At 39.9% G+C, this 17,528-nt stretch overlaps 3 protein-coding genes and 1 pseudogene across 3 annotated transcripts; 2 read left to right on the top strand and 2 right to left on the bottom strand.

Moving 5' to 3' along the window:
- Positions 1 to 1,709: 1,709 nt before the first annotated feature.
- Positions 1,710 to 3,114, top strand: LOC137742467 (phytochrome A-associated F-box protein-like). Its single transcript, XM_068482342.1, has one exon. It carries the CDS (start codon positions 1,846 to 1,848, stop codon positions 2,875 to 2,877), a length of 1,032 nt encoding a protein of 343 aa, XP_068338443.1. The 5' UTR covers positions 1,710 to 1,845; the 3' UTR covers positions 2,878 to 3,114.
- Positions 3,115 to 3,231: 117 nt separating this feature from the next.
- LOC137742468 (universal stress protein PHOS34-like) lies at positions 3,232 to 4,228 on the bottom strand. The gene is made up of 4 exons (XM_068482343.1): positions 4,039 to 4,228; positions 3,818 to 3,912; positions 3,569 to 3,690; positions 3,232 to 3,477 (listed from the first exon to the last, which is right to left on the bottom strand). Exons 1-4 carry the CDS (start codon positions 4,226 to 4,228, stop codon positions 3,390 to 3,392), a joined length of 495 nt encoding a protein of 164 aa, XP_068338444.1. The 3' UTR covers positions 3,232 to 3,389.
- Positions 4,229 to 6,102: 1,874 nt separating this feature from the next.
- Positions 6,103 to 7,454, bottom strand: LOC137741967 (universal stress protein PHOS34-like). Its single transcript, XM_068481672.1, has 4 exons — positions 7,103 to 7,454; positions 6,846 to 6,940; positions 6,559 to 6,680; positions 6,103 to 6,418 (listed from the first exon to the last, which is right to left on the bottom strand). Exons 1-4 carry the CDS (start codon positions 7,281 to 7,283, stop codon positions 6,331 to 6,333), a joined length of 486 nt encoding a protein of 161 aa, XP_068337773.1. The 5' UTR covers positions 7,284 to 7,454; the 3' UTR covers positions 6,103 to 6,330.
- Positions 7,455 to 13,441: 5,987 nt separating this feature from the next.
- Positions 13,442 to 17,314, top strand: LOC137741966 (phytochrome A-associated F-box protein-like; annotated as a pseudogene).
- The last annotated feature ends 214 nt before the right edge of the window (positions 17,315 to 17,528 follow it).

Below are 17,528 nucleotides of genomic sequence, written 5' to 3'. Positions count from 1 at the left end.
CGACGATGAACTATGTTTAGTTGCAAGGGAGAATGTCACGTGTTGTAGCAATAAGGTGTTATGAAATGCACATGATGCAAACTAGCGGTGGCAGTGCAATCTGCGGAAGATGGGATAATAACAAATGGGGTACTGTCTTTTGTTTCGGGCACGCTGAAATTTTTTTTGCCTTTTTCGATTGGTGGTTATGCCATAGAGTGAGGAAAACGACAACGTTCAGATTTGTGGACTCAAATGTCCTACATCGAACACCGCATACCACTTGCGACCAAAAGCAGCCGCATTCCACTCTCATTTCTAATTACGAAATAAAATCTAATAAATATACGAAATTTTAACGAAAAACTCATGCACTGTTCAATTTAACGAAGAATTACATTTTTATTCTAAAAAGTTAATCATGATATTATTTATTTACAACATCTTTTTGTCATTTTCGTTAAAACTCAAAAGTTTTCAAACCCTTTTCATTAGTTTTCTTTAAAATATATGTTGTGATTAGCTACGAGAGTTTCATTTGCAAAGTACTGTATCCTAGTTAGACACACGAATTTCGTTACCTGTAAACTTATTTTATCAAACACAAGTACTTCATTTTCAAAAGAATTATTTCTTAATTGGACATGAGAATTCTCTTTTTAATGAACTTACTTTGTGATCAGACACGAGAGTTGGATTACTAACCAATCTTATTCCACGAATCAAACATGGCCACAATGAAAACTAGATGACTCAATTATTATACTTGAGGCAAGTGAATCAAACACAAAGTGTTAATATACTATTATTTTACCAAATGATGGATTTTCTCAACAAGTTTGGATAAGAGCATCACAATTCCTCGAATGTCATATGAGAAAGTGGGGGTGGGGTGGGGGAGAGCCACACGTTTCCTCCTAATAAAGTGTGGTCAAAAGGCTCACAAGTGATGAGGATGTAAAGTGTCCCCCAAAAATAAGTGTGTGTGACAACATGACAGTGAAATATACAATTTTTAAGTCCCACGTACACTCATGAGGAATTTCGTGCGGTCACAAATAACAATAGAATCCTAAGTGGAATTGTTTGTATAATTTTAAAACGTCATGTGCTTGGTTTTGCATTGAGTTTTTTGTTAATTTCAAATACTTTATGCTTTTTTAAAGACTCTCTCCACCTTAACCATTTTCTCGCATCTTATCTTCAATTACGGCCATTCCGTCTTTACCTCGTATATCCTGCTTTTGAATTCTATCCTTTCTCGAGGGGTCACAAAATAAACAATTTTTCTAATTAAAAAAAAAAAACAAACAAACAAACAAATGAAAAGGAATCAAACTGCACGTATTTTTTTTAGGTTAGTTAGTCATAGTAGTGCAGTTCTAAAATTAATTCATTCTGTTGTCAAGATATGCCTGTTTTCTTGAAAAAATTCTCTAATGTTGCATGACAGTTCGATTCAATATTACACTGCCATGTACGAGCTTTTCTTAAACTTTGTACTCAAGTTCGAGTCACTACGATTCCAATTTAAAGTAATTCAAAGTATCGTCTTATCAAAATAATATAAATCAAATAGTCCCCAGAGAGCCATTTCAGCGCCGCCAAATTCCAACGGCTAAAGAAATCGCCTCGCTCGCTCTCTCTGGCCATCCTCTTTAACCAACCACTCTCACACACACTGTTCATTGCAAACTTCCCCATCTCTCTCTCCCCAAATCAATTCACCGGAAACAAACTGAAAAACAAATCGAACCAAACAAACGGAAATTCCGTTAACCATCTCTCAAAATCCTCCAAAATACCCAAATCCAACATCAATTTCGTCCTTTTGTCCCATCATTTCTCAGATAAGTTTGAATTCCGATGGCCGGAACCCTGTTCTCGAAGCTCTCCGACGATGTACTTCTGAACATCCTCTTCAAGCTCGAGGAGGACCCGCGGAACTGGGCTCGGCTCACCTGCTCCTGCACCAAGTTCTCCTCCATGATCCGAAACGTCTGCTGGAAGACCAAGTGCTACAAGGTCATTCCTTCCGTCGTTTCCGATCTCCTTGCCGGCTCCTCCGAGCCTCCCGGCGGCTGGGCCTCCCTTCACAAGCTTGCTGTCTGCTGCCCCGGTCTCCTGCACTCCGGCGTCCTCTTCGAGAACTCCGACTTTGGGCTCGAGCGCGAGCTCGGTCCCGACGAGGATTACCGGAGATTGGACTTCAGTCCGGTCGGCGTATCTCCGGCGGCCAAGCCTCAGACCGAGGCGTCCTCGAGCCAAATTGGCGCCAATCAGGAGGGTGGTTCGTCTGGAAATGATTGTTCTTGGTCTCTGTTCGATGATCTTTATTTCGATACAGTCTATAACGATTCTGAAGCCCATGATCAAGAGCAAGATAATTCCAAATTAGAATCAGCGGCGACGGAGGCGGCGGAGGATCAAGTCTCCGTCGAGAATGGCTCCGTTGGAGTGGGCAGCGAATTTTCGATTTGCAAGAAAAGGAAGGTCTACAGACCGATGAGGTCGCATTTGGCTTCTGGGGTTTGGAATCTGAGCCGTGAGCAGGGCAACAAGCTTCTCCACAGCAGGTTCCGCGGCGATCGCTTGTACATTTGTGATTGGCCCGGCTGCGTGCACATCGAAGAGAAGCGAAATTACATGCTTTTCAGAGGGATTTTCAAGGATTTCAAGGGGTCCCAAGTGTGGAGGACGATCAAGGATGGGAACCGCAGCAAGATTGATCTGAATTGCGCGTTTTGCACCTGCAAAGACACTTGGGATTTGCATTCTGCATTCTGCTTGAGGCGGGTTTTCGGGTACCATGACGATGGCGAGCCGGTTGTTCGAGCTTATGTCTGTGAAAATGGACATGTCTCTGGGGCTTGGACCGACCTGCCATTGTACTCTTGATGGAAATTGCTCTCTAATGAGGGCATGTACTAATATCTAAACGGTTAAAAATCTCGGGGGATAGATACTCCGAAGCACCATAAAGTTTTCGCTCTCGAGGATCTGAGGAGCAAGGAATGTGTTTTTATTTCGATGTTGTCAAATTTTTCAAGAGTTGTTGCTGCTGTAATTGTTGTGTTTTCAAAACCTTATTTGTTTTATTGTTGTTTGCGTTTCAATAAGATTGTATTATTTCAATGTATTTATTAATATCCTAAATTTATATTGAGATTTCAAATGCGTGTGTGTGTTAAGTCGTTCAATTGTTAGAATCGTGGATGTAGTGAAATGCAATAAATGCACAACTTCTAAATGTAGATGCTCGGGATTCATAGACAATAACATATTTTACATCGAGTAACAATTCTTTACAAGGATCAAAACAGCAACCATGCCTGAAATTATTTGCTGGCGGACTGCCGGACACAGCAGCTACTGCTCTTTAGTAGAGACGTTTTGGAGAGTGGCAGATTTTAGTTTTTAATTTTCGGCCTCTTCACAATCATCACAGTGCAGTGAGCATGATGAGCGCAATAATCGCTTACGCTGCCTAGGATGGCCCTGCAAGAGAAGGAGAGAACCAGAGTCGATTGATCGTTACTGACTGCAAATTTGCATTGCATGAAGAGAAGCAGCAAGAAAATGGAGTTACCTTTTGATAGCTCCATAGCCATGGCTTCCAGAAACCAAGATGGATGCCTTGTGTTTTTCTACAGTCTCACAGAGAACGTTTCGAGCATCCCCAGCCACCAACTCCACCACCACATCATTCACCTACATAAACATCAAATTAAACAAAAATATTAGCCTCAAAGAGAATGTTTTGAGCATTTCCCTGCAGAATTGGAGAAACCGGTTCTGTGATATCCCAGATGTAGGTACGTTTCGTGAGGATCATTACCTGTTTACTGGCGCAAATTTTCTTCGCCTTCTCGGCAACTCGCATGGCTATCTTCTGTAAGTCTGCCTCCAGAATTGGCAAAACTTTAGCTCCTCCTACACATTTCACTAAGTTGAGTATATATAGCTGCATTATACCCAATTAATATTTATGCGAATATAGAAAGAGCTAGAGCGCCAACTAGTTAGTAAGTTAATACATAGACGTGAATATCTACATACCAGGTCCGACAAGGGCCATGGCGGGAGGAGGGGGCTTGGCATGGACGACGACGAGCTTGAAAACAGGGTTTGATGCATAGGGGATAAAGAAGTGACTGAGAGTCCATTCGAGCGCGTACGTGCTGTGGTCGCTCTCGTCCATAGCAACCACCATTACTTGCTTCGAGTTCTCGACAGTGTTACTCGCCATTGCAGCTTTGTTTCGATCGCAATTATCTTCTAAATCGTAATAATATTTAGGTATGAATAATTTGCTCATCTTCTGTGCCTACTTATATTGTAGGTACAGTATATGGAATTAATTATTGGCTAGACCCCACTAATGATCATCTTAATCATAATTAATTAAAATAACAAATTACCACTGGCGCTGTTGGATATGTTGGTGGAATATATCTGTCTTACCGTCGGCTGGAATAAAAATAGTTCGAGTCTATATTTAAAGATAAAAAAATAGAAGATTTTATCAATAGATACCTTAATCTAAGAAGCTGGCTAGTATAATATAAGAAATGATAAAAACATTTTGTATATCAAGAAGTTGGTCATTTCTAATGGTTATGAGGGATGAGGAAGTAACATACTTCGTTGATAACTAAATCTCCGAGTCTTGATTCTTTGTGTCAGTTTAGCATGGATTAAAGAGTAAGTTACTATTGTAGTACGACAATCAAAACTTTTATGTGTAGTATGACTAGTCTAAGCCTTCAATTTCTACCTAATACCTTTGGGCTCCAGTTTTTCTCAATCTTTGTATTGACATGAGTTCTTCCAATAATCTAGTATCGAATTTTCTTCAAAAAATAAAAAATAAAAAATGGTCGTGGACCTAGAATAAAAAGTCAATCGCAAAGTATTTGTGGTTCAATTAATTTAAAGTGTTGAGTTACTTTTGCACATGAGGTCATGTGTTCAATTTACTTATCTCTTTAGTATGGACAAGGATTGTCTACCCTTTCGTGGCCTCCTTTTTTATGTGGTTACGGTTAAGGCACGTCAACATTTTATATTATTATTTTTATAGAGATAATAAGAAAAAAATAAATAGTAATATAAAATATTAACGTGGCTTAACCGTGACCACACAAACCGGAAATGGGAGGGCAGACAATCGTTATCCCTGAGTATTGCTTGTGCATGACCTATTGTTTGTTTCGTCCAATCAATTTTATATTTAATTACTTTTTTTTTTATAACTGATTCTATTGTACCTTTTTCACTCTTATCTTCAACCCTTTTGAGTTTTGTAACACAATATTTGGCAGTCGTTTTCCCATAAACAACGACGTATATATCCACCCTGGTTTCTCCCAAACCAACAACTCCAACACCCTTTTGATGTCGTCTGTTGTTGCACAAACGCCGCCCCATATCATTATGCGGCCTATGTGATTTTTCGATTGAAAATTTTGGTTCTCGATGCGATTTGACATGTTTTCTTATCGCCCAAGAGTATATATACATATATAATTTTATTTAAGAAAACTAATGAAAAAAATTTGAAAATTTTAAGTTTGAATGAAAATGACAAAATAAAAGATAAAGTGAATAGTACTAGGATTAATTTTTTAGCGTACAAATGTGGTTTTTCGTTAAAGTGAACAGTACCGAAAGATTTTCGTTCAAGGTTTTTTTTTTTTTTTTTTTCTTCACATTCTCGTTTTCTCATTTTGCATTTGGAGTGTGCTATTTACACACCCTTTTTTCTTTCCACATATGAAGATCAAATGAACAAGATGTGTGTGAAAAATAAAAAAATTATGTGTGTATAGCACACCCCTTTGCGTTTTTATGTTCCTTGTGTAGAATAAAGCAAAAAGTCTGACATCAACCATCTTACAAAACAAATCATGACTTCATTATATCAAATACTTCCACTTGTAAATGCATTGAGACCTTTGCATAAAAATCTCACACCTTTTGATTAAATGGGCATAATACCGATGCTATTAGTGATGGCCCACAACCTGTCCCTCTAAAACTTTAACACCTTGATTCTTATGTAGGTAGCGCGGAGATTAAGAAACAGCAATGAAAGTATAACTTATATCATAACTTTACCAATCAAATTTTTGATACACGGATCGACTGTCATACAGAAGTTTGAAGGCTTCAACTTAATACATGCGAGACTTCCGAAGTTTGAACGATCAAACTCTAAGCACAAAGTATATATATACATATAACCTTTCAAGATTCAATTCTCAAAAGGACGAATTTATTATGTGTGTATTGTAATTTTTCAAGCACGACGGACTTTTTGTCGTGCTTAACTGAATACCCAGTGAAAGCTTAGTGCTTGGTTTTAGGCTTCTTCACGATCATCACGGTGCTGTGAGCGTGATGAGCGCAGTAATCGCTGACGCTTCCCAGAACGGCCCTGCACCAGAATCAAGATTTCCACGGATAAGTAACATCATTTTCCATGAAAAACCTCAAGCTCGGCTCAAACTTAATCGTGCGAATTAGTGATGGTTGTTCGTTCAACTCGAAAAGATTAGATTAAGTTTGAGGGAATACCTTTTGATGGCTCCATAGCCATGACTTCCCACAATCAAGATGGATGCGTGGTGTCTTTCAACAGCATCACACAGAACGTTCCTAGCATCTCCTTCCACAACCTCCACAACCACATCGGTCACCTGCAAGCATTAGAATATGTAGTGCTCAGAAAAGCTGCTAGCGAAGGGCAATTTCTTCGCATCACATCGGTGTGCAATCATTTGGCTCCGCTGTGTTCTATGATAGCATAAGAATTACGAATCTCGTGTTGAAACCATCATATAGAATGGAAACCATCTAAATACCGATTTAGAGGCGCAAAATTCCTTGGCCTTCTCAGTTACGTGGGCAGCACTCTTCTTCAAATCAGCTTCCACGATCGGCAGAATCTCCGCCGCTCCTGCAGTTTTAGCACACATGCAAATTTGCTAATCATAATCAACTAAACAATGAAAACAAAGCGACTTCTGCACATTTGTTATTTTCCGCGGCAGCAGTTTATTCCTCTACTTTGCATTGTAGAGGTGGTGAAAATCACTTCATGTCGCAGTTAGATTCTTACCCGGGCCGGCCAAGCCGACGGCAGTGGAAACCTGGACCTTGGCGTGGACGATGATGAGCTTGAAGGGAGCTTTGTCGCCGCCGAAGGGCTTGAAGTAGTGGTCCAAAGTCCATTCCAGAGCGTACTGGCTCTGGTCGCTCTCGTCCGCCCCGATCACCATCACTTGCTTCTCTGCCGCCATTAATGCTTACCCTTCTCTCTCTAGTTCTTCACCTTCTTTCTTGTGTTCCCGTTTCTCTCTCTAGAAAAGCAGCTTTTTTTTTTATTAGCGTTTGGAATAAGAGCTTTTCTGGCCAGCTATTTATACGAAGGACTTGTGCTTTCAATGGAATCGGTTCGAACGAGCGAGCTTGCTTGCTTGATTCTTCATTCTTGGTACAAACAGCGTCGTCTGATTTGGTGGACGTAATATAGCTTAATTCCTAATCATTCGGGTTATCTCTAAAAAGAAACGACGGGCGGTTAAGGCAAAACAATCACAGACTGGCGCGTGAATACAACTTAATGGTATTCCTGTTTTTCTGCTACTGGCAATGGGTAATTAGTAATTGTTAATTGTTGATTAAGGCTATTAATAGTGTCACTCTTGGTTGGTTAGATTAAGGGCTTGTTTGGAATTGTTTTTAAAATGATTGAAAGCGTTTTTGTAAAAATGTTTTTGTAACCAATCTTTAGTAAAAGAGGTATTCGTCGATTTGCTCCTCTGAACTTGTATAGAGGTGTCAATTTCTTCTGGCACTTTAATATTAGTCGATTAACCGTTTAAACTTTTATAATTAGCCAATTTCCCATATAAACTTTAACTTTAGCCAATCACCCCCTTGAAATTTTATAAATAGCCTATTTATCCCCTAGTGTTAGATGTTAAATTTGTCATCCAATTTTCCTTTTTTTTTTTGCCCCTATACAGTTGTCATGTGTTATTTGATGATCAAAATGGATAAAAAATTGGACGAAAATTTTTAAAATCTAGCATAAAAAAGAAAATTGACTATTTATAAAAGTTTAGGGGATAATCAACTAAAATTATAGTCAAAGGGGGAAATGGCAAATTGTAAAAGTCCAAATCTTAGAAATCTTATACCTGGCCCAAAATGTCTCGTTGCATTTTAAAACGGCTCTGGTCCAATCCCTCCAAATTTGGGCCCCACTCGACCCATACCCACCCTAGCAAAAATAGGTTATGTTGGGGCCTATTTAGATGTTGGTCGTGAGTTATTTGTAGTTGTTTCTTCATGTTTTTCCTCTTCATGGTTCTTATGATTCTTTCCACTGCAAATAACCTGAATGCATTGCATTATTCAGATCCTCTTGGATTGGGGACGATTTAACTAGGAATCTTTCCTTTTCTCTCTCAGTCACTTGGCTCAATTGTTTTTCTAAATTTTTAATGGAGGCGATCATATTCTACATCTCCTGTTTATTGTGATCAAGGTACTACCTTGTGGATTCAATCAATTTCTCAAAGCCAATTCCCCAGACAGCCTTATATGGAGAGACAATTGATGTACTGGCTATGGGGGGATATGGCTTGGTCTGCTAATTTCCAACGCACTTAAACTTATCTAGTGCGGCAGTTGTTGTACTGTCTATGGGGGATATGGCTTGGTCTGCTAATTTCCAATGCACTTGAAATTCGGGTAATCCCTCTGTCCTAGGTTATAAAAGTTCGAGTATGGGTTATTTTGGGTAGGGGTGGGTTTAAAAAACCGAGCTGAAGCCAAAAAAAACTGAACTGAAATTGGTTGGTTCGATTTCGATGTTCCAAAAACCAAATCGGTTTATATTTAATTATTTAAATCATATACAAATACTCAAAATCAGGAAGTTAGTAATATATTTATATTGATTCTGGATCTTTAATTCTTTATAAGATTTTTAAACACAAAACCCTAGCCGTCCCATTTACTCCCATTTCATCTCCTCTTCGTTCTGTTTTCTTAGTTTCTTCCTCTCTTCCTCCAAATCAGACTCTCTCTCTTCTCCGGTTCTCCTCGCGATTTTCTTCAAGGATGGTATCGGCCTCGGCAGCATCTTCCACAATGGCGTTCAAATTCCTCCTCTTCTTTCTCTGTGTCTTCCTCTTGTGTACTCGCGGTTGCATGTTTATGTATGTAATCTGAAAGTGGACGTGTAATTGGTAGTTGGAGTGCTGTGAATTTGGGGGAGATTTAGGGCTTTAATCTGAAAGTAGACATGTAATTGCTAGTTGAAGTTAATAATTTTCTTGATTGATTGTAAACCTTTGATTTGAGCTTAATCTGAATGTTGAAAAAGTTTCAATTTTCGCTATGTTAGTTTGGATTTTCGGTATTTGAGTGGAGCTCCTTTAGGCATTAGCTGTAGAAAGAAAAAATGAGGTTATTTATATTTCTCATTTGGCCATCTGGGTTAGTTCAAGATATGAAATTTATGGTTGTTTTTTTGTGATGGGTATATTCTGTGGTTATGTAGATTTAGCTTCAAAGATTTGTATATGGTTATATTCTGTTTATGGCTGCAACCTAATTGTGAACTTTGTCTACATGTCCTTGTTTAATTTGTGGAATCAGCCGTCAATGGTGTTTAACCAAAGTTCCTTTTGGCATTTGTATAGAATTTTTTTTTTTTTTTTTTTTTTGCTATTAAAGAAGAGGAAGATGGGGGCAAAAAAAAAAAAACCCCAAAAAAAAAATTGAACCGAACCTAGCCCTAATTTTGGGGCCTCTGGTAATCATTTATCATGTTGACATGTTCATCAACGAGCTCGGGATAGGCATCCTAATGTAGGCAGCCCAATAGGTCATGTGTCATTATTTTATAAAATAATAAAAAATAATTTTATTTGTAATTTCGAATAGAATTTTAACCAGTCTCGTTACATCACGTGTTCTCACCGGACTGGCAAAGCAGGGAAGCAAGGTGCTTCTGAGTCTACAGGCTGAAGCAACAGGTTTCACCCTTCAAAACTTCTTTCAGACCATTCTCCATAGCCTTGAATAGTGCTTGACCAGATTTCCAAATGAGATCTGCACTGGCGGCGATGATGTTGACATGGGAAAGCCAATCCATAATTCCGAGAGTTTAACAACCATCATTTTCCTGGCTTTTTGTTCGTCCTGGGTGGATGCAAAATTGGATGACGTGTTTGGGGTGGGACGGGGAAATGTCATATTTCACCTTGACATTTGGTTCTTCGGCGGCAGGTAAACACCGCCTACTCTGGCTCTCGTCAACCTCTTTGGCTTGTTGCTTCATCATCTCTTATTCTACACTCCTCATCCTCTTCCTTTTCTGTCTCATTTTTGCCACCTGGAGATTGAACTTTTCTTCCCTTTGCTTAAACAATTAGGGGGCGTTTGTTGCGCCGGACTATCTCGGACTGGATTAGCTTCAAGGACTAAGCTGGACTGGCTTAGACTAGACTAAACTGGACTAACTTAGTGAAGCGTTTGGTGCAGTATTGGACTAAGAAGCTGGATAATAACAAATTCTAATATTATATTATTTAATATATAAATTATTAATATTTTATTATGATCTTATCTTTTTCTCCATCTTTTCCTACCATTTCCGTCCCACTCTTTTCCTCTTCTCTCATCGTCCCACCCTCTCCCTCTTTTTTTCCTCTTAGACCTCTCAATTCATGTCTCTTTCTCATTCCTGGTCAAACTCCTTATTGATTCAAATCTCTATTTCTCTGTCATCCCTCCTTCTCTAGCTATGTGTTGTTCGAACGGAACCTCACGGCTTCAATTTTCCCGACGAGTTGCAGGTTTCCCGATGTGTTTTCCGGCCAACCCTCATTAAATTGGATGAAGTTAGCACCGCCAAAAAATTCATCACCATCCCTAGACCGAGATCTTAGCTTTGAATGCTCGAATCTGTCATGGATTTGAAGAAGCCCAAACAGGCCGAGACTTCCAGGCCATTTTCCGGCCACATTCGACCACATTTTAGCCTCGATTCAGGTAAAATCGTAATCTTGTCACTCCCAGCTTCAATTGGTATATTTTATATGAAAGTTGGTTGTGAAATGGATCTGAAAGAAAGTCGGAAAGTTAATGATTGATCTAGGTGACCGGAGATGACGAGGAGTCTATCGGGAGTGGTCGTTGAGCATGACGAGGACGAGAAAGAGAGGATAGTCTTAGCTAGTCCCATGGTTATTGGGGGGTCTCGCTAAGACCTCTTAGTGAAGGGTTTTGTCCATGCTAGTCCCCTTTAGTCTCATTAATGTTAGTCCCAGCATGGAACAAACACAGTATTGGACTAATAGCTAGTCCAGTCCAGTCCAGTCCAACTTAGTGAGGGCAAACAAACGCCCCCTTATTTCTCTTACTCATCGATTTCCCACAACATCCTTGAAGAAGACATTGTAAAAAAGAAGCAAAAACTATGAATAAGGATAGAGTGTGTGATTTCTTAGGATGGATGATGGATTATATGGAGAAAAAAGAAAGGATTATGTTGGAGATAATGACACATGGCACGTCGTGATTCGTTAAAAATCTTATCAAAATCTATCCTCAAATATTCTAAACAGATTATGACACGTGTTGTGACGGGATTGGTTAAAAATCTTATCGGAAATCTATCATCAACGATTCTAAAAAGGTAACGACACGTGATGCGACGGAATTGGATAAAAATCTTATCAAAATCTATCATAAAAAATTGTACTTTCGAATAATGACACATGATGTAACGAGATTGGTTAAAATTCTATCCGAAATTACAAATAAAATTATTTTTTATTATTTTATAAAATAATGACACATGACCTATTGGGCTGCCTACATAAGCATGCCTATCCCAAGCTCGTTGATGAACATGTCAACATGATGAATGATTACCAGAAGCCCCAAAATTAGGGCTAGGTTCGGTTCAAATTTTTTTTGGGGTTTTTTAACCCACCCCCCCCCCCCCCGGCCGGATCTTACTCTTCTTCAATAGCAAAAAAAATTCCTATACAAATGCCAAAAGGAACTTTGGTTAAACACCATTGATGGTTGATTCCACAAATTAAGCAAGGACATGTAGACAAAGTTCACAATTAGTTCGCAGCCATAAACAGAATATAACCATATACAAATCTCTGAAGCTAAATCTACATAACCACATAATATACCCATCACAGAAAAACAACCATAAATTTCATATCTTGAACTGACCCAGATGGCCAAATGCGAAATATAAATAACCCCATTTTTTCTTTCTACAGCTAAAGCCTAAAGGAGCTCCACTCAAATACCGAAAATCTAAACTAACATAGCGAAAATTGAAACTTTTTCAACATTCAGATCAAGCTCAAATCAAAGGTTTACAATCAATCAAGAAAATTATTAACTTCAACTAGCAATTACATGTCTACTTTCAGATTAAAGGCCTAAATCTCCCCCAAATTCACAGCACTCCAACTACCAATTACACGTCCACTTTCAGATTACATACATATACATACAACTGCGAGTACACAAGAGGAAGACACAGAGAGAGAAGATGAGGAACCTGAACGCCGCTGTGGAAGATGCTGCCGAGGCCGATACCGTCCTTGAAGAAATTCACGAGGAGAACCGGAGAAGAGGGAGATAGAGAGTCTGATTTGGAGGAAGAGAGGAAGAAACTACGAAAGCAGAACGAAGAGGAGATGAAATGGGAGTAAATGGGACGGTTAGGGTTTTGTGTTTAAAAATCTTATAAAGAATTAAAGATCCATAATCAATATAAATATATTACTAATACGATTATGGCAACATAAAGCTTGTTGTCAAGTTGGCTAAAGCAAATACTCTCAACTTGGAGGTAAAGAGTTCGAAACTTTTGACCTCCCGATTTTGAGTATTTGTATATGATTTAAATAATTAAATATAAACCGGTTTGGTTTTTGGAACATCAAAATCGAACCAACCTATTTCAGTTCAGTTATTTCATGTCGCATGACGTTTCGATTCAATATTACACTACCATGTACGAGCCTTTCTCAAACTTTGTACTCAAGTTCGAGTCACTACGATTCCAATTTAAAGTAATTCAAAGTATCGTCTTATCAAAATAATATAAATCAAATAGTCCCCCAGAGAGTCATTTTAGCGCCACCAAATTCCAACGGCAAAGGAAATCACCTCGCTCGCTCTCTCTAGCCATCCTCTTTAACCAACCACTCTCACACACACTGTTCATCGCAAACTTCCCCTTCTCTCTCTCCCCAAATCAATTCATCGGAAACAAACTGAAAAACAAATCGAACCAAACAAACGGAAATTCTGTTAACCATCTCACAAAATCCCCCAAAATACCCAAAACTAACGTCAATTTCGTCATTTTAAACCATTATTTCTCATACAAGTTTGAATTCCGATGGTCGGAACCTTGTTCTCGAAGCTCTCCGATGACGTCCTTCTGAACATCCTCTTCAAGCTCGAGGATGACCCACAGAACTGGGCTCGGCTCGCCTGCTCCTGCACCAAGTTATCCTCCATGATCTGAAACGTCTGCTGGAAGACCAAGTGCTACAAGGTCATCCCTTCCGTAGTCTTCAATCTTCTTGCCGGCTCCTTCGAGCCTCCCAGCGGCTAGGCTGCCCTTCACAAGCTTGCTGTCTGTTGCATCGGCCTCCTTCACTCCGACGTCTTTTTCGAGAACTCCAACTTTGGGCTCGAGCGCGAGCTCGGTCCCGACGAGGATTACCGGAGATTAGACTCCGGTTCGGTCGGCGTATCTCCAGCGGCGAAGCCTCCGACCGAGGCGTCCTTGAGCCAAATTGGTACGATTCAGGAGGGTGGTTCATTTGGAAATGATTGTTCTTGGTCTCTGTTCGATGATCTTTATTTCAATAATTTATAACGATTCTGAAGCCCATGATCAAGAGCAAGATAATTCCCAATTAGAATCAGCGGTGACGGAAGTGGCAGAGGATCAAGTCTCCGTCGAGAATGGCTTCGTTCGAGTGGGCAACGAATTTTCGATTTGCAAGAAAGTGAAGGTCTGTAGACCGATGAGGTCGCATTTGGCTTCTGGGGTTTGGAATTTGAGCCGTGATCAGGGCAACAAGTGACACGCCCAGATCCAGATATTCCCTGAATACCAAGATAGGCACGTGTTGGTTGACACCCGAGGGTGACGAAAGCCATTTATTTAATGCAAATGTTGAAAACAAGGGGTAGATAAGGCTTATAAATATAAAAAAATAATGAATATGCAGTTAAGGAACGTGTTCAAAGCATACAACTAATCCTAAAACACTAAAGGACATAATATAAAATTGAATGAATAAAAGAATGGGTCCTACACCGAGAAGACTCAAAGATGCCGATGCGAAAGTGCCTTGACGTTGGTATTGTATGCCTCGATTCTAAGTCCTGAAGGGGGCACAAAACAAATATGAGTGGACCAAGTTGATATATATATATATATATATATATATATAATAAAACAGTTATCAACGTACTAACCCCCATGTTTTATGAAAACACATATATCATGATAAACATAGGTTTTCCGAAACCTAGCATGTCGTACAATGTCTCAAATCATAACTTGTATATATAATAATCACTAGTGAATGTCCGATAACCCCCAGGCCCCATGCCGGCTCCCCGGCTCTGAGCAGACAGTCAGAGAAAAATACACTTCAGGCCCCATGCTAGTTCTCCGTCCCTATGCTAATAGCCAGAGGAAACATACTCCAGGCCCTATGTCAACACCAAACCGTCGCCCGGGACGGACCGAAATTTATCCCTACGTCCCGTAGTGGAAATGACTATTAGGTAAGTACAAAACCAGTGAACATACATATATTGAAAAGCAACTTCATAGTATAAAGTCATCTATATACTATAAAGAGGTGTTCTAAATATCATATCGTCATCCATCGGATATTCTATAAGAACACGGGTTATAGGAAAAATAGTAATAATTCAAACTAGCCTCAGTAAGTATGTTATCTCATAAAACGTTTCATAAAACATAGTCATCAAATCATGCTTTTCATGTATGCATTTCTACTATCAAAACATGCATTTTTAGAAGGGATCCACTCACAGTACTTCGCCGCCGATCAGCCACGCAACTAGCGGAGACAGAACGCCACAATAAATTACCCCTAAGCACATAAAGGGTATATTTAGTCAAACTCTACTCAAACGACTTATTTTGGGAAAACGGACATTGCAAACGGGTTCAAGACGTTGAAATTAGCCTAGGAGGGGTCCCGCACGAAAACTCAAAAATTCAACAATCAAAGTCGACGTTGACCATTTATCGGTCAAAGTGAAAATCAACGCTGATCGTTAATCGGGTCAACTGTCAGACCGGATTCAGGTCAACAGGTCAAGTGAGTCTGGGCTTGGATCCAGATTGGGTTAAAGGGTTTGGACTTGGGCTTGGGTTCTGATGGGTTTGGGTTTTAAAAGGGATTGGGCTTGGGTCATAAAGCGTTTAGGGTTTAAAGGTTTGGGCTTAGAAGGGTTTAAGGTTTGTAAGGAAATGGGCTTAAAGGATTTGGCTTTAGGGCCCGGCCTCAAAGGCCGAGGTAAAAGGACATGGCCCGAAGGCTTTAAGCCTTTAAAGGCTTGGTTTGAAAAAGATGACGGGCCTAAGGCCCAAGCCTTAGACACGGCCCAAATGCCTTTAATCGAAAATAATTAAAATTAAAACAAAAAAAAAAGGGAGAAATGGGTTTAGGTTGGGCTCGGCAAGAAAGGCCCAAAAGGCCTATGTTTGATGGGTCGCCGAACCCAAGGAAGAAGAAGGCCGGAATTCGGCCGGAAAGTTCCTTAAATTTAAACGTTCATAACTTTATCAAAATTCAATAAAATCAAGTGAGAAAGTTGTAGTTCTCGAAGATTCGAAGAGAATGGTGCCTCGCAAGACGTCTAACTCACCGTGGTTTGGCCGGAAAACGCCTCGAAAGTCGCGGAGGTCGTCGGAAACTGGGTAAGATTTAAATGGATATAACTTCTTCAATACTCAACGAAATTGGGTGAAACAAAAAGGAAAGTTGTAGTACTCAGCGAGACGAAGAGATTGATACCTTGTATGCCGGCCAAATCACCGTGGTTTGGCCTGAAATTTCCTCGAAAGGGGCGGTGCTTGCCGGAAAATTTGGAAAAGCTACTCCGAGCTATTTTCGGCGATTCACACGTATACACCACTTAAAACAACCTTCGATCTAACCCTAAAACACAACCCAAGGGTTTTTAGAAGCTTACCAAAGTCGGAAAACCACGGAACACGTCGGAGAAGATGATGAACAGTGACACCATCACTGTTGGGGTTCATGAAGGTTTGCTTGAGTTTTCCCAAGGTTCCTACGTCCAGTGATGTTGGTTTGGGGTTGCTGTTGCTTGTGTGAGTGATGAAATCGAGAAGAGAGGGGGAGATCATAGAGGGAGTGCACGGGGATGGAGAGGTCCAGGGATGAGGGAAAAGGGAGTGAGGGAAATGAGAGAGAAGAGAAAACTGAGAGAGAAAATAGACGAAAGGCTCGGGGGACAAAATCAGGGGATGGGCTCCTTGGGCACACCATTTAAGATCCAAAAATCATTTTAAAACTAAAAATACTTCCAAACTTGGTGAAAATACAAAAATATCTTTTTTGTTCCGTAAATTTTGGGACGAGTTGTTACAACAAGCTTCTCCACAGCCGGTTCCGCGGGCGATCACTTGTACATTTGTGATTGGCCCGGCTGCGTGCACATCGAAGAGAAGCGAAATTACATGCTTTTCAGAGGGAATTTCAAGGATTTCAAGGGGTCCCAAGTGTGGAGGACGATCAAGGATGGGAACCGCAGCAAGATTGATCTGAATTGCGCGTTTTGCACCTGCAAGGACACTTGGGATTTGCATTCTGCAATCTGCTTGAGGCGGGTTTTCGGGTACCATGACGACGGCGAGCTGGTTGTTCGAGCTTATGTCTGTGAAAATGGACATGTCTCTGGGGCTTGGACCGACCTGCCATTGTACTCTAGATGGAAATTGCTCTCTAATGAAGGCATGTACTAATATCTAAACGGTTAAAAATTTCGGAGGATAGATACTCAGAAGCACCATAGAGTTTTCGCTCTCGAGGATCTGAGGAGAGAGGAATGTGTTTTTATTTCGATGTATGTCAATTTTTTCAAGAGTTGTTGCTGCTGTTATTGTTGTGTTTTCAAAACCTTCTTTGTTGTATTGTTGTTTGCGTTTCAATAAGATTGTATTATTTCAATGTCATGTCGTAAGATTTTAATAAGATCCTAAATTTATATTGAGATTTTGAATGCGTTGTGTGTCAAGTCGTTGAATTGTTAGAATCGTGTAGACTTAGTGATATGCAGTAAATGCACAACTTCTAAATGTAGATGCTCGGGATCCATAGACAATAATATATTTTCCATCGAGTAACATTTCTTTACAAGGATCAAAACAGTAACCATGCCTGAAATTATATGCCGGCAGACTGCCA

This window comes from Pyrus communis, chromosome 8, assembly GCF_963583255.1.
Source record: "Pyrus communis chromosome 8, drPyrComm1.1, whole genome shotgun sequence".
NCBI classification, from domain to species: domain Eukaryota; kingdom Viridiplantae; phylum Streptophyta; class Magnoliopsida; order Rosales; family Rosaceae; genus Pyrus; species Pyrus communis.
This window is presented reverse-complemented; position numbering and strand designations above follow the sequence as displayed.